A 20,955-nucleotide genomic window follows, 5' to 3' on the forward strand; every position below is an offset into this window, starting at 1 on the left:
GGGATCCGAAAAGGGGGGGGAGGGGTCCCAATTAAGGGGGAGGGGACCCCAGATGGGGGGGGGAGGGGACCCCAGATCGGGGGGGGGGGGGGGGACGGACCCCAGATCAGGGGGGGGAAGGGACCCCAAAACCCGGGGGGGTGTGTGGGGGGGAGGGGCCCAAACCAAAGGTGGGGGAGGAGCCCAAGTGTGTGTGTGGGGGGAGGGGAGGGGACCCCAAAACCCGGGGGGGGGGGGGAGGGGACCCCAAAACCCGCGGGGGACACCCCAAAACCGGCAGGGGAAGGGGGGGGGGCACCCCAAATTATTTAGGGGAGGTCAGGGCCCCCCCAAAACCCCACCTGGGCGGAGCCCGGACACCCCCCTCCCCCCCCCCCCCCCCCCCCGGGGATTGGCGGGGGGGGGGGGGTGGGGGAGGGGGGGTGTGTCCATCCGTCCGTGTCCCCCCCCCCAAATATCGGGGTGCCCCGGGGGTGGTTTTGGGGTGCCCCCCCCCCTCCCCCGTTACCTTCTTGCGGTGCCACTTGTGCTGCTCCCGGCGGGGCTCCACGAACTGGGGGGGGGGGGGGGGGGGGTAAAAAAAGGGGGGTCAGGGGGTTTTGGGGGGGTCGGGGGGGGGTTTTGGGGACCCCCTGAGGGTTTGGGGGGGGGGGTGTTTTTTGGGGGGGGGGTCTCACCGGTAGGAAGCGGGGGTCGAGGGCGAAGTCGGGGTGCAGGTCCCCGCCCGGGCGGCCGGAGGAGGCGGCGGCGGGGGGGGGCGGCGGCGGGGGGGGGGGGGGGGAGGCGGTTTTCGGGGTCCCCCCCCCGGGTCTCGCAGCCCCTCCAGGCAGCGCAGCTCCAGCTAGGGGGGGGGACACCCCGAATTTCAAGGGGGGGACCCCAAAAGTTTTGGGGGGGGTTCCCTGCACCCCCCTAAATGCCTGGAAGGGGGGAGCACCCCAAAATCCTGGGGGGGACACACCCCACGGGGCACCCCGAAACCGAAGGGGGGGCACCCCAAAAAACCGAGGGGGGCACCCCAAAAACCGAGGGGGGCACCCCAAAATCCAGGGGGGCCACCCCAAAATCCAGGGGGGCACCCCAGAATCCTGGGGGCACCCCAAAACCCGGGGGGGGGGGCAGGGGGGAGGCGGTTTTTGGGGTCCCCCCCCAAGGTCTCGCAGCCCCTGCAGGCAGCACAGCTCCAGCTGGGGGGGGGGGGACACCCCGAATTTAAAGGGGGGGACCCCAAAAATTTGGGGGGGCACCCCAAATTCTGGGGGGGGTTCCCTGCACCCCCCTAAACGCCTGGTAGGGGGGGCACCCCAAAATCCTGGGGGGGACACACCCCACGGGGCACCCCGAAACCAAAGGGGGGGCACCCCAAAAAACCGAGGGGGGCACCCCAAAAACCGAGGGGGGCACCCCAAAACCCGAGGGGGGCCACCCCAAAATCCAGGGGGGCACCCCAAAATCCTGGGGGCACCCCAAAACCCGGGGGGGAGGGCGGGGGGGAGGCGGTTTTTGGGGTCCCCCCCCAAGGTCTCGCAGCCCCTGCAGGCAGCACAGCTCCAGCTGGGGGGGGGGGGGACACCCGAATTTAAAGGGGGGGACCCCAAAAATTTGGGGGGGCACCCCAAATTCTGGGGGGGGTTCCCTGCACCCCCCTAAATGCCTGGAAGGGGGGGCACCCCAAAATCCTGGGGGGACACCCCACAACCGAAGGGGGGCACCCCAAAAAACCAAGGGGGGCACCCCAAAACCGAGGGGGACACCCCAAAACCCGGGGGGGGCCACCCCAAAACCCAGGGGGGCACCCCAAAACCCGGGGGGCAGCCCACAAACCGGGGGGGGCAGCCCAAAACCCAGCATAGGGCCCCCCAAATGCTTGGGGGGGGCCACAGGGCACCCCAAATTCTGTGGGGGGGTTCCCCTGCACCCCTAAATGCCGAAGGGGGGGTCCCAGGGCACCCCAAAACCCGGGGGGGCACCCCAAAACCCGGGGGGGGCAGCCCAAAACCCGGGGGGAACCCAAAAACTGGGGGGGGGCAGCCCAAAACCCAGCATAGGACCCCGCAAATGCTTGGGGGGGGCCACAGGGCACCCCAAATTCTGGGGGGAGGGTCCCCTGCACCCCCTAAATGCCGAAGGGGGGGTCCCAGGGCACCCCAAAACCCGGGGGGGCACCCCAAATCCCAGGGGGCAGCCCAAAAACCAGGGGGGGGCAGCCCAAAACCCAGCATAGGGCCCCCCAAATGCTTGGGGGGGGCCACAGGGCACCCCAAATTCTGTGGGGGGGTTCCCCTGCACCCCCTAAATGCCGAAGGGGGGGTCCCAGGGCACCCCAAAACCCGGGGGGGCACCCCAAAACCCGGGGGGGGCAGCGCAAAACCCAGGGGGGGCAGCCCAAAACCCAGGGGGGAACCCAAAAACTGGGGGGGGGCAGCCCAAAACCCAGCATAGGACCCCCCAAATGCTTGGGGGGGGCCACAGGGCCCCCCAAATTCTTAGGAGGGGGTGCCCCGGGCCCCCAAATACCATTGGGGGGGGGGTTCCCCAAAAAAACTCACCTCCACCAGTTTCTTACTGTTCTTCTTATGGCCGGGGGGGGGCGGGGGGGGGTCCCGAATCGCCCCGTTGGGGACCAGCCGATGCTTCTGGAAGGTCAGCTTGAGCCCCTCCTCCTGCGGGGGGGGGGTCCCCAAAAATCCGTGAGGGCCCCCCCTCTAAATTTTAAGAGGGGGGACCCCCCAAAATCCCGGGGGGGGGGGCGGGGGGGGGTGTCACCCCCACTTACGTCTTTGATCTGGACGGTGAACTCCTTCTCCTCGTGGCGCAGGCGGGGGTACGGGGGGGGCTCGGCGGCGAGGGGGGGGGCGGCGGCGGCGGCGGCGGCGGCGGGGGGGCGGGGGGAGGTTTCGGGGTACCCCCCGGGGACCCCCCAAAATCTTCCGAGGGCCACTCGCCCGACAGCACCGCTCGGCACACCAGGTCCAGCCGGCGGATGAGGGCTCGGTCCTGGGTTGGGGGGGGGGGGGGGGGCAGAGAAATTTGGGGGGTCAGAGAGGTTTGGGGGGGTCAGAGGGGTTTGGGGGACCCCCCCTTGATGTTTTGGGGGGGATCCCAGAACCCTCGGGGGTCCCCGTGAAATGGGGGGGGGGTCTCCAAGGGGTTCCCCCCCCCCCCCCCTTCCCCAGTCCTGTTTGGGATAGGCAGAGAATTCGGGGGGGGTACATAATAGGGGGCAGAGAAATTTGGGGGGTGCAGAGAAGTTTGGGGGGGTCAGAGGGGTTCGGGGGACCCCCCCTTGATGTTTTGGGGGGGGTCCCGGAACCCTCGGGGTCCCTGTGAAATGGGGGGGAGTCTCTAAGGGGGTGCCCCCCCCCTTCCCCAGTCCTGTTTGGGATGGGCACAGAAATTAGGGGGGCCACACAATTGGGGGGGGCAGAGAAATTTGGGGGGGTCAGAGAGGTTTGGGGGGGTCAGAGGGGTTTAGGGGACCCCCCCTTGATGTTTTGCAGGGGTCCCGGAACCCTCGGGGGTCCCCCCAAAATGGGGAGGGGTCTCCAAAGGGTTCCCCCCCCCCTTCCCCAGTCCTGTTTAGGATGGGCACAGAAATTTGGGGGCCACACAATTTGGGGGGGGGCAGAGAAATTTGGGGGGGGGGCAGAGAGGTTCTGGGGACCCCCCTTGATGTTTTGGGGGGGATCCCGGAACCCTCGGGGGTCCCCGTGAAATGGGGGGGGGGTCTCTAAGGGGGTGCCCCCCCCCCCCCCCCGGCCCCGGGTTTGGGCTCACCTTGGGCCACTCGTGGAGGTGACGGGGGGCCGGGGGGGGTCCTGGGGGGGGACCCGGGGGGGGCCCCCCTTCGCCGGAGGGGGGGGGCGACTCTTCCTCCTCCTCCTCCTCCTCTTCCTCTTCCTCCTCCTCTTCCCTCTTCTTCCTCCTCCTCTTCCTCCTCCGCCCCGCAGGAGGGCTCCGCACCTGGGGGGGGAGGGGGGGCGTTGGGGGGGTTTTGGGGGGGCCCCCCCGGCCCCCTGCGGAGGAAGGACCTTGGCGCGGGGGGGGTTCTCAAGGCTGGGGGGTCCCCAAAAGGATGGAGGGGTCCTACAAGGGTGGGGGGCCCACCAGGATTCGGGGGGGTCCCACCAGGGTTTTGGGGGTCCCCACCAATGTTTTGGGGGTCCCCACCAGGATTTTGGGGCTCCCACCAGGATTTTGGGGGTCCCCAGCAGGATTTTGGGGGGGTCCCAACATGACTGGGGGGGTCCCACCACGATTTGGGGGGGGTCCTACAAGGCTTGGGAGGTCCCACCAAGATGAGGAGGTCCCACCAGGATTTTGGGGGGGCGCCACCAAGATTTGGGGGGGTCCCACCAGGATTTTGGGGGGTCCCCACCGGGGAAGGAGGTTCCTTCAAGGACTGGGGGGGGGTCCCCCAAGAGTTACAAGGTCCTGCAAGGACGGATGGGGTCCCACCACGACTAGGAGGTCCCACAAGGATTTGGGGGGGTCCCGCCAGGATTTGGGGGGTCCCCACCAGGATTTTGGGGGTCCCACCAGGATTTTGGGGGGTCCCCACCAGGATTTGGGGGGTCCCCACCGGGGAAGGAGGTTCCTTCAAGGACTGGGGGGGGTCCCCCAAGAGTTACAAGGTCCTGCAAGGACGGATGGGGTCCCACCACGACTAGGAGGTCCCACAAGTGTTTTGGGGGGTCCCGCAAGGATTTTGGGGGGTCCCCACCAGGGAAGGAGGTTCCTTCAAGGACTTTGGGGTCCCCCAAGAGTTACAAGGTCCCACAACGATGGATGGGGTCCCACCACGACTAGGAGCTCCCAAAAGGATTTGGGGGGTCCCACGAGGATTTGGGGGGTCCCGCAAGGATTTTGGGGGGTCCCCCCCAAGGATTTTGGGGGGGGGGGGGTTCCCCGCCTCACCCCTGTCCTCGTCGCTCTCCTCCTCGCAGGAGGACGACTCGGAGGCGGACGCCGACAGCTTCTCCAGCTCCGAGTCCTCGTCCTCGGTGGGCGGGGCCGGCGGGGGGGCGGGGCGCCCCAGGACGTTTTGGGGGGTTGGGGCGGCGGAGGCGGGGTCCCCCCCGCCTCGGCTTGAGCCCGGAGATAACGCCACCTCGCCGTCGAAAAGGAGAAGTCGGGGTCCCCCAGGATGGCGGTTTCGGGGTGAGCCAAGCCGTGGCGGGCCGCGCCCCGTAAGAGCTCTCCGTCGTGGTGCCCCCGTTCCCACCACGGGGGGAGATCGGGGCCGGGGGGGGGACACAGGGCCAGGCGGGCGGGGAGGAGGGGGTGACGGAGGACCTGCTCGCGGAGGAGACGGAGGAGGGACAGGCGGCGGAGACCTCGAGAAGCTCGAACGGCCGAGACGGGCGAGACGGGGATGGAGGGGTCTGGAGGTTCTGGAGGAGGAGGAGGAGGAGGAGGAGAGGTGAAGATCAAGCGTTGAGTTCGTCAACGCCGCCCTTGGGTCGGTCGACGCCGCCCTTGGGTCGGTCAACGCCACCGTTGAGTTGATCAAGGCCACCCTTAGGTCGGTCAACGCCGTTGGGTTGATCAAGGCCACCGTTGGGTCAGCCAACGCCGTTGGGTTGATCAACGCAACCGTTGGGTTGACCAAGGCCACCCTTGGGTCGGTCAACGCCGTTGGGTTGATCAACGCAACCGTTGAGTTGATCACGGCCACCCCTTGGGTCGGCCAATGCCATTGGGTTGATCAATGCAACCGTTGGGTCGGTCAACACCGCCCTTGGGTCGGTCAACGCCACCGTTGAGTTGATCAAGGCCACCCTTAGGTTGGTCAACACCATTGGGTTGATCAACACAACTGTTGGGTCGGTCAACACCACCCTTGGGTGGGTCAACGCCACCATTGAGTTGATCAAGGCCACCCTTGGGTCGGTCAATGCCACCCTTGGGTTGATCAACGCCACCACTGAGTTGATCAAGGCCACCGTTGGGTCGGTCAACGCCGTTGGGTTGATCAACGTAACCGTTGGGTTGACCAAGGCCACCCTTGGGTCGGCCAATGCCATTGGGTTGATCAACGCAACCGTTGGGTCGGTCAACACCGCCCTTGGGTCGGTCAACGCCACCGTTGAGTTGATCAAGGCCACCCTTAGGTTGGTCAACGCCGTTGGGTTGACCAACGCAACCGTTGGGTCGGTCAACACCGCCCTTGGGTCGGTCAACGCCACCATTGAGTTGATCAAGGCCACCCTTGGGTCGGTCAATGCCACCCTTGGGTCAGTCAACGCCACCATTGAGTTGATCAAGGCCACCGTTGGGTCAGCCAACGCCGTTGGGTTGATCAACGCAACCGTTGGGTTGACCAAGGCCACCCTTGGGTCGGTCAATGCCGTTGGGTTGGTCAACGCCACCCTTGGGTCGATCAAGGCCACCCTTGGGTCGATCAAGGCCACCCTTAGGTTGGTCAACGCCGTTGGGTTGATTAATGCAACCGTTGGGTCGGTCAACACCACCCTTGGGTGGGTCAACGCCACCCTTGGGTCGATCAAGGCCACCCTTGGGTCAGCCAACACCGTTGGGTTGATCAACGCCACCATTGAGTTGATCAAGGCCACCCTTGGGTCGGTCAATGCCACCCTTGGGTCAGTCAACGCCACCATTGAGTTGATCAAGGCCACCCTTAGGTCGGTCAACGCCGTTGGGTTGATCAAGGCCACCGTTGAGTTGACCAAGGCCACCCTTGGGTTGGTCAATGCCGTTGGGTTGACCAACGCAACCGTTGGGTCGGTCAACACCGCCCTTGGGTCGGTCAATGCCACCGTTGAGTTGATCAAGGCCACCCTTGGGTCGGCCAACGCTGTTAGGTTGATCAACGCCACCCTTGAGTTGACCAAGGCCACCCTTGGGTTGGTCAATGCCATTGGGTTGATCAACGCAACCGTTGGGTCAGTCGACGCCACCCTTGGGTGGGTCGACGCCACCCTTGGGGGTCAACGCCACCCTTAAGTTGGTCAACGCCGTTGGGTTGATCAATGCAACCGTTGGGTTGGTCAACGCCATCGTTGGGTCGCTCAATGATGTTGGGCTGGACAACGCCACCATTGGGTTGATCAAGGCCACCCTTGGGTTGGTCAACGCCATTGGGTTGATCAACGCCACCGTTGGGTTGATGAAGGCAACCGGTGGGTTGGTCAACATCACCCTTGGGTGACGTTGACCCCATTGAGCCTAACAGCCTCAAAGGGAGCTCCAAATCCCCATGGAGATGTCCCCAACCCCACAGAGACGTCCCCAACCCCAAAGTCAGCTCTGTATCTCCGTGGAGATGTCCCCAACCCCATAGGGATGTCCCCAACCCCACGGAGACGTCCCCAACCCCACGGAGACGTCCCCAACCCCTTAGGGATGTCCCCAACCCCATGGAGACGTCCCCAACCCCAAAAGTCAGCTCTGTATCTCCATGGAGATGTCCCCAACCCCACAGAGACGTCCCCAACCCCATAGGGATGTCCCCAACCCCATGGAGACGTCCCCAACCCCACAGAGATGTCCCCAACCCCATGGAGACGTCCCCAACCCCATGGAGAGCTCCGTATCTCCATGGAGATGTCCCCAACCCCACGGAGACGTCCCCAACCCCACAGGGATGTCCCCAACCCCATGGAGACGTCCCCAACCCCACAGAGATGTCCCCAACCCCATGGAGACGTCCCCAACCCCATGGAGAGCTCCGTATCTCCATGGAGATGTCCCCAACCCCACAGAGACGTCCCCAACCCCATGGAGATGTCCCCAACCCCACGGAGACGTCCCCAACCCCACGGAGATGCCCCAACCCCATGGAGACGTCCCCAACCCCATGGAGAGCTCCGTATCTCCATGGAGATGTCCCCAACCCCACGGAGACGTCCCCAACCCCATGGAGACATCCCCAACACCATGGAGATGTCCCCAACCCCATGGAGAGCTCCGTATCTCCACAGAGATGCCCCCAACCCCATGGAGACGTCCCCAACCCCATGGAGAGCTCCGTATCTCCATGGAGATGTCCCCAACCCCACGGAGACGTCCCCAACCCCACGGAGATGTCCCCAACCCCACGGAGACGTCCCCAACCCCATAGGGATGTCCCCAACCCCACGGAGACGTCCCCAACCCCACGGAGATGTCCCCAACCCCACGGAGACGTCCCCAACCCCATAGGGATGTCCCCAACCCCACGGAGACGTCCCCAACCCCACGGAGACGTCCCCAACCCCATAGGGATGTCCTCAACCCCACGGAGACGTCCCCAACCCCGTGAGAAGATCCTCAACTCCATCGGGAGCCCCCACCCTCTATCGGGGTGTCCCCACCCGTGTGTGTGTGTGTGTCCCGCCCCGCCCCTGCCCCGCCCCTGCCCCGCCCCTGCCCCGCCCCCGCCATACCGTCTCCGGGGGCGGGCGGCAGGCGGCAAACCTGCCGGCACATGGCGACGAAACCGTGGAAGAACTTGGTGAGGTTCTCGTCCGTCTTCTTCTCCAACCTGGCCAAAGTCCGGAAGCGCCCCCAACGGAAGCGACCCCCCTCGGGATCGAACTCCACCCCGAAACTGGAAGCCACCCGGTAAAAATCCGCCTGTTCCCGACGGGTCCACCTGTCCCGCCGCCGCCGCCCCCCCCAAAAAAAAAAGCGGAAGGAAAAGTCTCCGTTAGGGGTGGCGCCCCCCCAAAAATCCGAGGATGGAGGTCCCCGAATCCCAAAATCCCAGGAATAGGGGTCCCCGAATCCCAAAATCCCACGGACGGGGGTTCTGCAGCCCCAAAATCCCGGGGATGGGGGTCCCCGAATCCCAAAATCCCAGGAATAGGGGTCCCCGAATCCCAAAATCCCATGGATGGGGGTCCCTGTGCCCCAAAGTCCCAGGGATGGGGGTCCCCGAATCCCAAAATCCCATGGACGGGGGTTCTGCAGCCCCAAAATCCCGGGGATGGGGGTCCCTGAATCCCAAAATCCCACGGATGGGTGTCCCCGAATCCCAAAATCCCAGGGATGGGGGTCCCCGAATCCCAAAATCCTGCAGATGGGGGTCCCCGAATCCCAAAGTCCCAGGGATGGGGGTCCCTGAATCCCAAAATCCCACGGACAGGGGTTCTGCAGCCCCAAAATCCCGCAGATGGGGGTCCCCGAATCCCAAAATCCCAGGAATAGGGGTCCCCGAATCCCAAAATCCCACGGACAGGGGTTCTGCAGCCCCAAAATCCCGCAGATGGATGTCCCCGAATCCCAAAATCCCAGGGATGGGGGTCCCCGAATCCCAAAATCCCGCGGATGGGGGTCCCCGAATCCCAAAATCCCACGGATGGGTGTCCCCGAATCCCAAAATCCTGCAGATGGGGGTCCCCGAATCCCAAAATCCCACGGATGGGGGTCCCTGTGCCCCAAAGTCCCAGGGATGGGGGTCCCCAAATCCCAAAGTCCCAGGGATGGGGGTCCCCGAATCCCAAAATCCCAGGAATAGGGGTCCCCGAATCCCAAAATCCCACGGATGGGGGTCCCCAAATCCCAAAATCCCATGGATGGGGGTCCCCAAATCCCAAAATCCCGCAGATGGGGGTCCCCGAATCCCAAAATCCCACGGACGGGGGTCCCTGTGCCCCAAAGTCCCAGGGATGGGGGTCCCCGAATCCCAAAATCCCGGGGACAGGGGTTCTGCAGCCCCAAAATCCCGGGGATGGGGGTCTCTGAATCCCAAAATCCCGCGGATGGGGGTCCCCGAATCCCAAAATCCCGCGGATGGGGGTCCCCGAATCCCAAAATCCCACGGACGGGGGTCCCTGTGCCCCAAAGTCCCAGGGATGGGGGTCCCCGAATCCCAAAATCCCGGGGACAGGGGTTCTGCAGCCCCAAAATCCCGGGGATGGGGGTCTCTGAATCCCAAAATCCCGCGGATGGGGGTCCCCGAATCCCAAAATCCCGCGGATGGGGGTCCCCGAATCCCAAAATCCCACGGACGGGGGTCCCTGTGCCCCAAAGTCCCAGGGATGGGGGTCCCTGAATCCCAAAATCCCACGGACAGGGGTTCTGCAGCCCCAAAATCCCGCAGATGGGGGTCCCCGAATCCCAAAATCCCAGGAATAGGGGTCCCCGAATCCCAAAATCCCACGGACGGGGGTTCTGCAGCCCCAAAATCCCACGGATGGGTGTCCCCGAATCCCAAAATCCCAGGGATGGGGGTCCCCGAATCCCAAAATCCCGCGGATGGGGGTCCCCGAATCCCAAAATCCCAGGAATAGGGGTCCCCGAATCCCAAAATCCCACGGACAGGGGTTCTGCAGCCCCAAAATCCCGCAGATGGGGGTCCCCGAATCCCAAAATCCCAGGAATAGGGGTCCCCGAATCCCAAAATCCCACGGACGGGGGTTCTGCAGCCCCAAAATCCCACGGATGGGTGTCCCCGAATCCCAAAATCCCAGGGATGGGGGTCCCCGAATCCCAAAATCCCGCGGATGGGTGTCCCCGAATCCCAAAATCCCAGGGATGGGGGTCCCCGAATCCCAAAATCCTGCAGATGGGGGTCCCCGAATCCCAAAATCCCACGGATGGGGGTCCCTGTGCCCCAAAGTCCCAGGGATGGGGGTCCCCAAATCCCAAAGTCCCAGGGATGGGGGTCCCCGAATCCCAAAATCCCGGGGACGGGGGTCCCTGTGCCCCAAAGTCCCAGGGATGGGGGTCCCCGAATCCCAAAATCCCACGGATGGGTGTCCCCGAATCCCAAAATTCCGCAGATGGGGGTCCCCGAATCCCAAAAACTCGCGGATGGGGGTCCCTGTGCCCCAAAGTCCCAGGGATGGGGGTCCCTGAATCCCAAAATCCCGGGGACAGGGGTTCTGCAGCCCCAAAATCCCGGGGATGGGGGTCCCTGAATCCCAAAATCCCGCGGATGGGGGTCCCCGAATCCCAAAATCCCACGGATGGGTGTCCCCGAATCCCAAAATCCCGCAGATGGGGGTCCCCAAATCCCAAAATCCCACGGACGGGGGTCCCCGAATCCCAAAATCCCAGGAATAGGGGTCCCCGAATCCAAAAATCCCACGGATGGGGGTCCCCGAATCCCAAAATCCCGCAGATGGGGGTCCCCGAATCCCAAAATCCCACGGACGGGGGTCCCTGTGCCCCAAAGTCCCAGGGATGGGGGTCCCCGAATCCCAAAATCCCACGGACGGGGGTTCTGCAGCCCCAAAATCCCGGGGATGGGGGTCCCTGAATCCCAAAATCCCACGGATGGGTGTCCCCGAATCCCAAAATCCCAGGGATGCGGGTCCCCAAATCCCAAAATCCCGGGGACAGGGGTTCTGCAGCCCCAAAATCCCGGGGATGGGGGTCCCCGAATCCCAAAATCCCACGGATGGGGGTCCCCGAATCCCAAAATCCCGGGGACGGGGGTCCCTGCACCCCGAAATCCCGCAGATGGGGGTCCCTGTGCCCTGAAATCCCACGGATGGGGGTCCCCGAATCCCAAAATCCTGCAGATAGGGGTCCCCGAATCCCAAAATCCCACGGATGGGGGTCCCCGAATCCCAAAATCCCGCGGATGGGGGTCCCTGTGCCCCGAAGTCCCAGGGATGGGGGTCCCCGAATCCCAAAATCCCGCGGATGGGGGTCCCCGAATCCCAAAATCCCGGGGATGGGGTCCCCGAACCCCAAAATCCCGGGGACGGGGGTCCCTGCATCCCAAAATCCCGCAGATGGGGGTCCCTGTGCCCTGAAATCCCACGGATGGGGGTCCCCAAATCCCAAAACCATGGGCATGGGGTCTCTGAACCCCAAAATCCTATGGCTGTGGGGTCTCTGCACCCCAAAACCCCTCGGCAAACCTCCCAGCACCCCAAAACCCCCCTGCACGGGCTCCTGGTACCCCAAAACTCACCCACACGAGCTCCCAGCACCCCAAAACCCCCCTGCACGGGCTCCTGGTACCCCAAAACTCACCCGCACGAGCTCCCAGCACCCCAAAACCCCCCTGCACGGGCTCCTACCACCCCAAAACTCACCCACACGAGCTCCCAGCACCCCAAAACCCCCCTGCACGGGCTCCTACCACCCCAAAACTCACCCACACGAGCTCCCAGCACCCCAAAACCCCCCTGCACGGGCTCCTGGTACCCCAAAACTCACCCGCACGAGCTCCCAGCACCCCAAAACCCCCCTGCACGGGCTCCTACCACCCCAAAACTCACCTGGCATGGGCTCCCAGCCCCCCAAAACCCCTCGGCAAACCTCCCAGCACCCCAAAACCCCCCTGCAGGGGTTCCTGGTACCCCAAAACCCCCCTGCACAAGCTCCCAGCACCCCAAAACCCCCCTGCACGGGCTCCTGGTACCCCAACACTCACTCGCAGCACCCCAAAACTCACCTGGCATGGGCTCCTGGTACCCCAAAACTCACCCACACGAGCTCCCAGCACCCCAAAACCCCCCTGCACGGGCTCCTACCACCCCAAAACTCACCCACACGAGCTCCCAGCACCCCAAAACCCCCCTGCACGGGCTCCTGGTACCCCAAAACTCACCCGCACGAGCTCCCAGCACCCCAAAACCCCCCTGCACGGGCTCCTACCACCCCAAAACTCACCTGGCATGGGCTCCCAGCCCCCCAAAACCCCTCGGCAAACCTCCCAGCACCCCAAAACCCCCCTGCAGGGGTTCCTGGTACCCCAAAACCCCCCTGCACAAGCTCCCAGCACCCCAAAACCCCCCTGCACGGGCTCCTGGTACCCCAACACTCACTCGCAGCACCCCAAAACTCACCTGGCATGGGCTCCTGGTACCCCAAAACTCACCCACACGAGCTCCCAGCACCCCAAAACCCCCCTGCACGGGCTCCTACCACCCCAAAACTCACCCACACGAGCTCCCAGCACCCCAAAACCCCCCTGCACGGGCTCCTGGTACCCCAAAACTCACCCGCACGAGCTCCCGGCACCCCAAAACTCACCTGGCATGGGCTCCTGGTACCCCAAAACCCCCTGCACGGTCTCCTGGTACCCCAAAACTCACCCGCACGAGCTCCCAGCACCCCAAAACTCACCTGGCATGGGCTCCTGGTACCCCAAAACCCCCTGCACGGGCTCCTGGTACCCCAACACTCACCCGCACGAGCTCCCAGCACCCCAAAACCCCCCTGCACGGGCTCCTACCACCCCAAAACTCACCTGGCATGGGCTCCCAGCCCCCCAAAACCCCTCGGCAAACCTCCCAGCACCCCAAAACCCCCCTGCAGGGGTTCCTGGTACCCCAAAACCCCCCTGCACAAGCTCCCAGCACCCCAAAACCCCCCTGCACGGGCTCCTGGTACCCCAACACTCACTCGCAGCACCCCAAAACTCACCTGGCATGGGCTCCTGGTACCCCAAAACTCACCCACATGAGCTCCCAGCACCCCAAAACCCCCCTGCACGGGCTCCTGGTACCCCAAAACTCACCCGCACGAGCTCCCAGCACCCCAAACCCCCCTGCATGAGCTCCTACCACCCCAAAACTCACCTGGCATGGGCTCCCAGCCCCCCAAAACCCCTCGGCAAACCTCCCAGCACCCCAAAAACCCCCTGCAGGGGTTCCTGGTACCCCAAAACCCCCCTGCACGGGCTCCTGGTACCCCAAAACTCACCCGCACGAGCTCTCAGCACCCCAAAACCCCCCTGCACGGGCTCCTGGTACCCCAAAACTCACCCGCACGAGCTCCCAGCACCCCAAAACTCACCTGGCATGGGCTCCTGGTACCCCAAAACCCCCCTGCACGGGCTCCTGGTACCCCAAAACTCACCCGCACGAGCTCCCAGCACCCCAAAACCCCCCTGCACGGGCTCCTACCACCCCAAAACTCACCTGGCATGGGCTCCCAGCCCCCCAAAACCCCTCGGCAAACCCCCCAGCACCCCAAAACCCCCCTGCAGGGGTTCCTGGTACCCCAAAACCCCCCTGCACAAGCTCCCAGCACCCCAAAACCCCCCTGCACGGGCTCCTGGTACCCCAACACTCACTCCCAGCACCCCAAAACTCACCTGGCATGGGCTCCTGGTACCCCAAAACTCACCCACATGAGCTCCCAGCACCCCAAAACCCCCCTGCACGGGCTCCTGGTACCCCAAAACTCACCCGCACGAGCTCCCAGCACCCCAAACCCCCCTGCATGAGCTCCTACCACCCCAAAACTCACCTGGCATGGGCTCCCAGCCCCCCAAAACCCCTCGGCAAACCTCCCAGCACCCCAAAAACCCCCTGCAGGGGTTCCTGGTACCCCAAAACCCCCCTGCACGGGCTCCTGGTACCCCAAAACTCACCCGCACGAGCTCTCAGCACCCCAAAACCCCCCTGCACGGGCTCCTGGTACCCCAAAACTCACTCCCACGTGCTCCCAGCACCCCAAAACAGCCCTGCAAGGACTCCCGGCCCCCCCAAAACCCCACTCCTGGCCTCCTAGCCCCCTCCCGCCCCCCCAAACCGTCGTGTCGTCCGTCCCCCCCCCTTACCTCTGCTGTTTCTCCCTCCTGGCCATCTCCTTGAGCTTGCAGGCGGCTTCGCAGCGGCGCCGGCGCCGGTCCCCCCGTTCGGCCGCCTCCACCCGGAGCTGTTCCCGTTGGTAGGAACGCTGGCAGGCGGTGATCAGCCGGCGTAACCGGGCCGTCAGCACCGAACCCGGGGGCCAGAAGGGTTGGCCCGGTTGGGGGGGTTGGCCTGGGGGGGGGGGGACGGAAAAAGAGGGTCAAGGGGGGGCCCCTGTGGGGCCCTATGGGTCTCCCTGGGGTCCCATAGGGACGTAGGGGAGAGCTATCCTATAGGGATGGGGGTTCCTATGGGGTCGGGGGGGGTCCTGTGGGGCCTTATGGGTCTCCCTGGGGTCCTATGGGTCTCCCTGGGGTCCCACCGGGATGTAGGGGAGAGCTATCCTGTAGGAATGGGGGACCCTATGGGGTCGGGGGGGGGCCCTGTGGGGTCCTATGGGTCTCCCTGGGGTCCCCCAGGGATGTAGAGGAGAGCTATCCTATAGGGATGGGGGGCCCTATGGGGTTGGGGGGGGGCCCTGTGGGGTCCTATGAGTCTCCCTGGGGTCTCCTTGGGGCCCTATGGGTCTCCCTGGGGTCCCCCAGAGACATACAGGAGTTATGCTATAGGGATGGGGGTTCCTATGGCGGTGGGGGGGGGGGTTGTGGGGTCCTGTGGGTCTCTCTGGGGTCCCCCAGGGACGTAGGGGAGAGTTATCCTATAGGGATGGGGGGCCCTATGGGGTCAGGGGGGGCCCTGTGGGGTCCTATGGGTCTCCCTGGGGTCACCCAGGGACGTAGGGGAGCTATCCTATAAGGATGGGGGTTCCTATGGGGTCAGGGGAGGCCCTGTGGGGTCCTATGGGTCTCCCTGGGGTCCCCCAGGGACGTAGGGGAGAGCTATGCTATAGGGATGGGGGTTCCTATAGAGTTGGGGGGGGTCCTGTGGGGTCCTATGGGTCTCCCTGGGGTCCTATGGGTCTCCCTGGGGTCCCACCGGGATGTAGGGGAGAGTTATCCTATAGGGATGGGGGGCCCTATGGGGTCGGGGGGGGCCCTGGGGGGTCCTATGGGTCTCCCAGGGGTCCCCCAGGGACGTAGGAGAGAGTGATCCTATAGGGATGGGGGTTCCTATGGGGTCGGGGGGGGCCCTGTGGGGTCCTATGGGTCTCCCTGGGGTCTCCTTGGGGCCCTATGGGTCTCCTTGGGGTCCCCCAGAGACATACAGGAGTTATGCTATAGGGATGGGGGTTCCTATGGCGGCGGGGGGGGGGGTTGTGGGGTCCTGTGGGTCTCTCTGGGGTCCCCCAGGGACGTAGGGGAGAGTTATCCTATAGGGATGGGGGGCCCTATGGGGTCAGGGGGGGGCCTGGGGGGTCCTATGGGTCTCCCAGGGGTCCCCCAGGGACGTAGGGGAGAGTGATCCTATAGGGATGGGGGTTCCTATGGGGTCGGGGGGGGCCCTGTGGGGTCCTATGGGTCTCCCTGGGGTCTCCTTGGGGCCCTATGGGTCTCCCTGGGGTCCCCCAGAGACATACAGGAGTTATCCTATAGGGATGGGGGTTCCTATGGCGGCGGGGGGGGGGGTTGTGGGGTCCTGTGGGTCTCTCTGGGGTCCCCCAGGGACGTAGGGGAGAGTTATCCTATAGGGATGGGGGGCCCTATGGGGTCAGGGGGGGCCCTGGGGGGTCCTATGGGTCTCCCTGGGGTCCCACCAGGATGTAGGGGAGAGCTATCCTATAGGGCTGGGGGTCCCTATGGGGAGAGAGGGGTCAGGGACAGCCCTATAGGGTCCCACAGGGGCGTAGGGCAGAGCCACCCTATAGCGCTGGTGGTGGTGGTGGTGGGGGGGGGGGATCCCCATAGGAACGAGGGGGTCAGGGACAGCCCTACGGGGATATCGGGCAGAGCCACCCTATAGGGCTGGGGACCCCCCACAGGGGCAGCCCTATAGGGATATGGGGCAGAGAGACCCTATAGGGCTGGGGGGGGGGACACACAACGTTACCTTCGTCCCCGTCCACCACCGAGATCTCCTCGTCCAGCAGCATCAGGGGGTCGGCCTGAGGGGGGGGGGGGGGGCATCAGGGTCACCCCCACGGCCCCCCACCCCCCCAATTTTGGGGGTGGAGGTTTAAGGGCCCCCCCCCACCCCGATTTTGGGGGGGGGGCGGGGTTTTATGGAGGGCGTGTCCCGTCCCCCCCCCCCCTCACCTCGTCGTCCACCTCCTTGGCCGTCCCCGGGAGGGGTTTGTATTCGGGGTCCTCGCAGTCCTTATCGAAATCCACGCTGGGGGGGGGGGGAGAACAGGGGACAACGATGAGGGGGGGGCGGGGGGCGTCCCCCCAAAAATTAAAGACCCCCCCCCCGACACCCCCAAAAAATCCCCCCCACCCCCGGGGTGCCTCAGCCCTTGAAGGGATTGAACTCATCCCGGCCAGCAGCCGGTCGGTATTAGCATGGCGTGGTCATCATCGGCACCCCCAAAATTTGGGGGGGGTCCCCCGAAAGTGTGTGTGTGGGGGGGCCCCCTAAAATGGGGTGTGGGGGGGGTGGAGGTACCCCTAAAGTGGGGCTGAGGGTGGACCTGGGGTATCCCAAAGAGGGGCCGGGGGGGACGGGGGAACCCCAAAGTGGGGTTGGGGTAAACCAGAGTGGGGTTGCGGGGGGCCCGGGGCACCCCAAAGAGGGGCTGGGGGGGAAGGGAGAACCCCCCAAAGGGGGGCTGGGACACCCCAAAACCCCCCACAGAGAGGGGCTGGAGCGCCCCAAAGAGGGGCTGGGGCACCCCAAAACCCCCCAGAGAGGGGCTGGAGCACCCCAAAGAGGGGCTGGGGCACCCCAAAACCCCCAGAGAAGGGCTGGAGCGCCCCAAAGAGGGGCTGGGGCACTTCAAAACCCTCCAGAGAGGGGCTGAGGCACCCCAAAACCCCCCCAGAGAGGGGCTGGAGCACCCCAAAGAGGGGCTGGAGCACCCTGAAACCCCCCAGAGAGGGGCTGGAGCACCCCAAAACCCCCCAGAGAGGGGCTGGAGCACCCCGAAGAGGGGCTGGGGCACCCTGAAACCCCCCAGAGAGGGGCTAGAGCACCCCAAACAGGGGCTGGGGCACCCCAAAACCCCCCAGAGAGGGGCTGGAGCACCCCGAAGAGGGGCTGGGGCACCCCAAAACCCCCAGAGAAGGGCTGGAGCGCCCCAAAGAGGGGCTGGGGCACTTCAAAACCCTCCAGAGAGGGGCTGAGGCACCCCAAAACCCCCCCAGAGAGGGGCTGGAGCACCCCAAAGAGGGGCTGGAGCACCCTGAAACCCCCCAGAGAGGGGCTGGAGCACCCCAAAACCCCCCAGAGAGGGGCTGGAGCACCCCAAAGAGGGGCTGGGGCACCCTGAAACCCCCCAGAGAGGGGCTAGAGCACCCCAAACAGGGGCTGGGGCACTTCAAAACCCCCCAGAGAGGGGCTGGAGCGCCCGAAGAGGGGCTGGGGCACCCCAAAACCCCCAGAGAAGGGCTGGAGCGCCCCAAAGAGGGGCTGGGGCACTTCAAAACCCTCCAGAGAGGGGCTGAGGCACCCCAAAACCCCCCCAGAGAGGGGCTGGAGCGCCCCAAAGAGGGGCTGCGGCACCCCAAAACCCCCCAGAGAGGGGCTGGAGCACCCCAAAGAGGGGCTGGGACACTTCAAAACCCCCCAGAGAGGGGCTGGAGCACCCCAAGTCCCCCCAGAGAAGGGCTGGAGCACCCCAAAGAGGGGCTGGGGCACCCTGAAACCCCCCAGAGAGGGGCTAGAGCACCCCAAACAGGGGCTGGGGCACTTCAAAACCCCCCAGAGAGGGGCTGGAGCGCCCCAAAGAGGGGCTGGGGCACCCCAAAACCCCCAGAGAGGGGCTGGAGCGCCCCAAAGAGGGGCTGCGGCACCCCAAAACCCCCCAGAGAGGGGCTGGAGCACCCCAAAGAGGGGCTGGGGCACCCCAAAACCCCCAGAGAAGGGCTGGAGCGCCCCAAAGAGGGGCTGAGGCACCCTGAAACCCCCAGAGAGGGGCTGAGGCACCCCAAAACCCCCCCAGAGAGGGGCTGGAGCACCCCAAAGAGGGGCTGGGGCACCCTGAAACCCCCCAGAGAGGGGCTAGAGCACCCCAAACAGGGGCTGGGGCACTTCAAAACCCCCCAGAGAGGGGCTGGAGCGCCCCAAAGAGGAGCTGGGGCACCCCAAAACCCCCTAGAGAGGGGCTGGAGTGCCCCAAAGAGGGGCTGGGGCACCTCAAAACCCCCCAGAGAGGGGCTGGAGCACCCCAAAATCCCCCAGAGAGGGGTTGGAGTGCCCCAAAGAGGGGCTGGGGCACCCCAAAACCCCCCAGAGAGGGGCTGGAGCGCCCGAAAGAGGGGCTGGGGAATCCCAAATTTGGGAGGGGGTGGGGGGCGCCCCCCCAAACTCACCCTTCCCCGACGTCCAAGCGCTGCTCGGCAGCGATAGCCTTCTCGTCAGGGCGGCCGGCTTTCTCCAAGAAGCAGAGCGCGGGGTCGGCGCGCATGGTGTTGTATTTCTCGTAGCCTGTTCCCCCCCCCCCCCCCAAAAAAAAAAGGGGGACACACACACCGTCACGACCCCAATTCTGCCGGGTTTCACCCCAAAACTGGCTCGTGCCCCCCTCCCCCCCCCAAATTACCGTGTTTGAAGACGCCGATGAGGAGGGATTTGTCGGCTTCGGCGTCCCACCAAGCGGTCGGTACCTCCAGCTGCTCCACCAGCGGGAACCAGATGTCGATCTCACTGTTTGGGGGGGGGGGCAAAATGGGGTGATGGCGGGGTTTGGGGGGGTCAGGAGTACTCCGAAGTGGGGCTGGGGCATGCCAGGACACCCCAGAGAGGGTCTGGAGCACCTCAAACCACCCCGAAGAGGGGCTGGAGCACCCTAAAATTGGGCTGGAGCACCCCAAAGAGACCCCGGAGCACCTCAAACCACCTCACAGTGGGGCTGGAGCACCCTCAAGTTGGGCTGGAGCACCCCAAAGAGGGTCTGGAGCATCTCAAACCACCCCAGAAAGGGTCTGGAGCACCCCAAAGAGACCCCAGAGCACCTCAAACCACCTCACAGCGGGGCTGGAGCACCCCCAAGTTGGGCTGGAGCACCCCAAAGAGGGTCTGGAGCATCTCAAACCACCCCAGAAAGGGTCTGGAGCACCCCAAAGAGACCCCGGAGCACCTCAAACCACCTCACAGCGGGGCTGGAGCACCCCCAAGTTGGGCTGGAGCACTCCAAAGAGGGTCTGGAGCACCTCAAACCACCCCCAAGAGGGGCTGGAGCACCCCAAAGAGACCCCGGAGCACCTCAAACCACCTCACAGCGGGGCTGGAGCACCCCCAAGTTGGGCTGGAGCACCCCAAAGAGGGTCTGGAGCATCTCAAACCACCCCAGAAGGGGTCTGGAGCACCCCAAAGAGACCCCGGAGCACCTCAAACCACCTCACAGCGGGGCTGGAGCACCCCCAAGTTGGGCTGGAGCACCTCAAACCACCCCAGAAAGGGTCTGGAGCACCCCAAAGAGACCCCGGAGCACCTCAAACCACCTCACAGCGGGGCTGGAGCACCCCCAAGTTGGGCTGGAGCACTCCAAAGAGGGTCTGGAGCACCTCAAACCACCCCCAAGAGGGGCTGGAGCACCCCAAAGAGACCCCGGAGCACCTCAAACCACCTCACAGCGGGGCTGGAGCACCCCCAAGTTGGGCTGGAGCACCCCAAAGAGGGTCTGGAGCACCTCAAACCACCCCAGAAAGGGTCTGGAGCACCCCAAAGAGACCCCAGAGCACCTCAAACCACCTCACAGCGGGGCTGGAGCACCCCAAAGAGGGTCTGGAGCACCTCAAACCACCTCACAGCGGGGCTGGAGCACCCCAAAGAGGGTCTGGAGCACCTCAAACCACCCCAGAAAGGGTCTGGAGCACCCCAAAGAGGGTCTGGAGCACCTCAAACCACCTCACAGCGGGGCTGGAGCACCCCAAAGAGGGTCTGGAGCATCTCAAACCACCCCAGAAAGGGTCTGGAGCACCTCAAGGAAGGTCCCGTGGACTCACCTGGCCACCGCCCCCGCCAGCACCTTCTCCGCCTGGTCCCCGATCACCTCCTGCCGCAGGTAGTAGAGCATCCGCACCCTCAGCAGAACCCTGGGAGGCGGTGGGATGGGGCGGTCAACCAAAAACAAGCCGTGGGGGAGGGCTTTGGAGGGGGCAGGGGGACGGACGGACGAGGGGACCTCCAAGGAGACCTCAACCCACTTGTTGCACTGGTGCTTGAGGTGCTTCTTGTAGCTCTCGTCTTGGAAGAGGGTGTCGGGGTTGTACTTGCGGATCCACTCGGCTTTGTGGACGTCGAAGGTGCTTTGGGACTTGACCTTCTTCCCCTTACGACCTCGAGGAACCGGGATGGAAAGACCTGGAGAAAAAGGGTGGAGGAAGGAGAAAGACGTCAAGGCGGGACCCTCAAG

The 20,955-nt window shown here is 65.0% G+C and overlaps 1 protein-coding gene across 1 annotated transcript in view; it reads right to left on the reverse strand.

The window, feature by feature from the left end:
* CHD8 (chromodomain helicase DNA binding protein 8) overlaps positions 1–20,955 on the reverse strand; it is a 34,187-nt gene that overhangs the window by 445 nt on the left and 12,787 nt on the right. The window contains 14 exon segments of the mRNA XM_076360852.1: positions 509–553; positions 2,550–2,663; positions 2,777–2,841; positions 2,844–2,997; positions 3,778–3,963; positions 4,918–5,393; positions 8,388–8,596; positions 14,471–14,675; positions 16,491–16,545; positions 16,697–16,772; positions 18,911–19,025; positions 19,141–19,244; positions 20,546–20,635; positions 20,747–20,903. Coding sequence (XP_076216967.1) covers positions 509–553; positions 2,550–2,663; positions 2,777–2,841; positions 2,844–2,997; positions 3,778–3,963; positions 4,918–5,393; positions 8,388–8,596; positions 14,471–14,675; positions 16,491–16,545; positions 16,697–16,772; positions 18,911–19,025; positions 19,141–19,244; positions 20,546–20,635; positions 20,747–20,903 — 2,051 coding nt within the window.

The sequence above is a fragment of the Aptenodytes patagonicus genome, chromosome 31 (genome assembly GCF_965638725.1).
Source record: "Aptenodytes patagonicus chromosome 31, bAptPat1.pri.cur, whole genome shotgun sequence".
Lineage (NCBI taxonomy): Eukaryota > Metazoa > Chordata > Aves > Sphenisciformes > Spheniscidae > Aptenodytes > Aptenodytes patagonicus.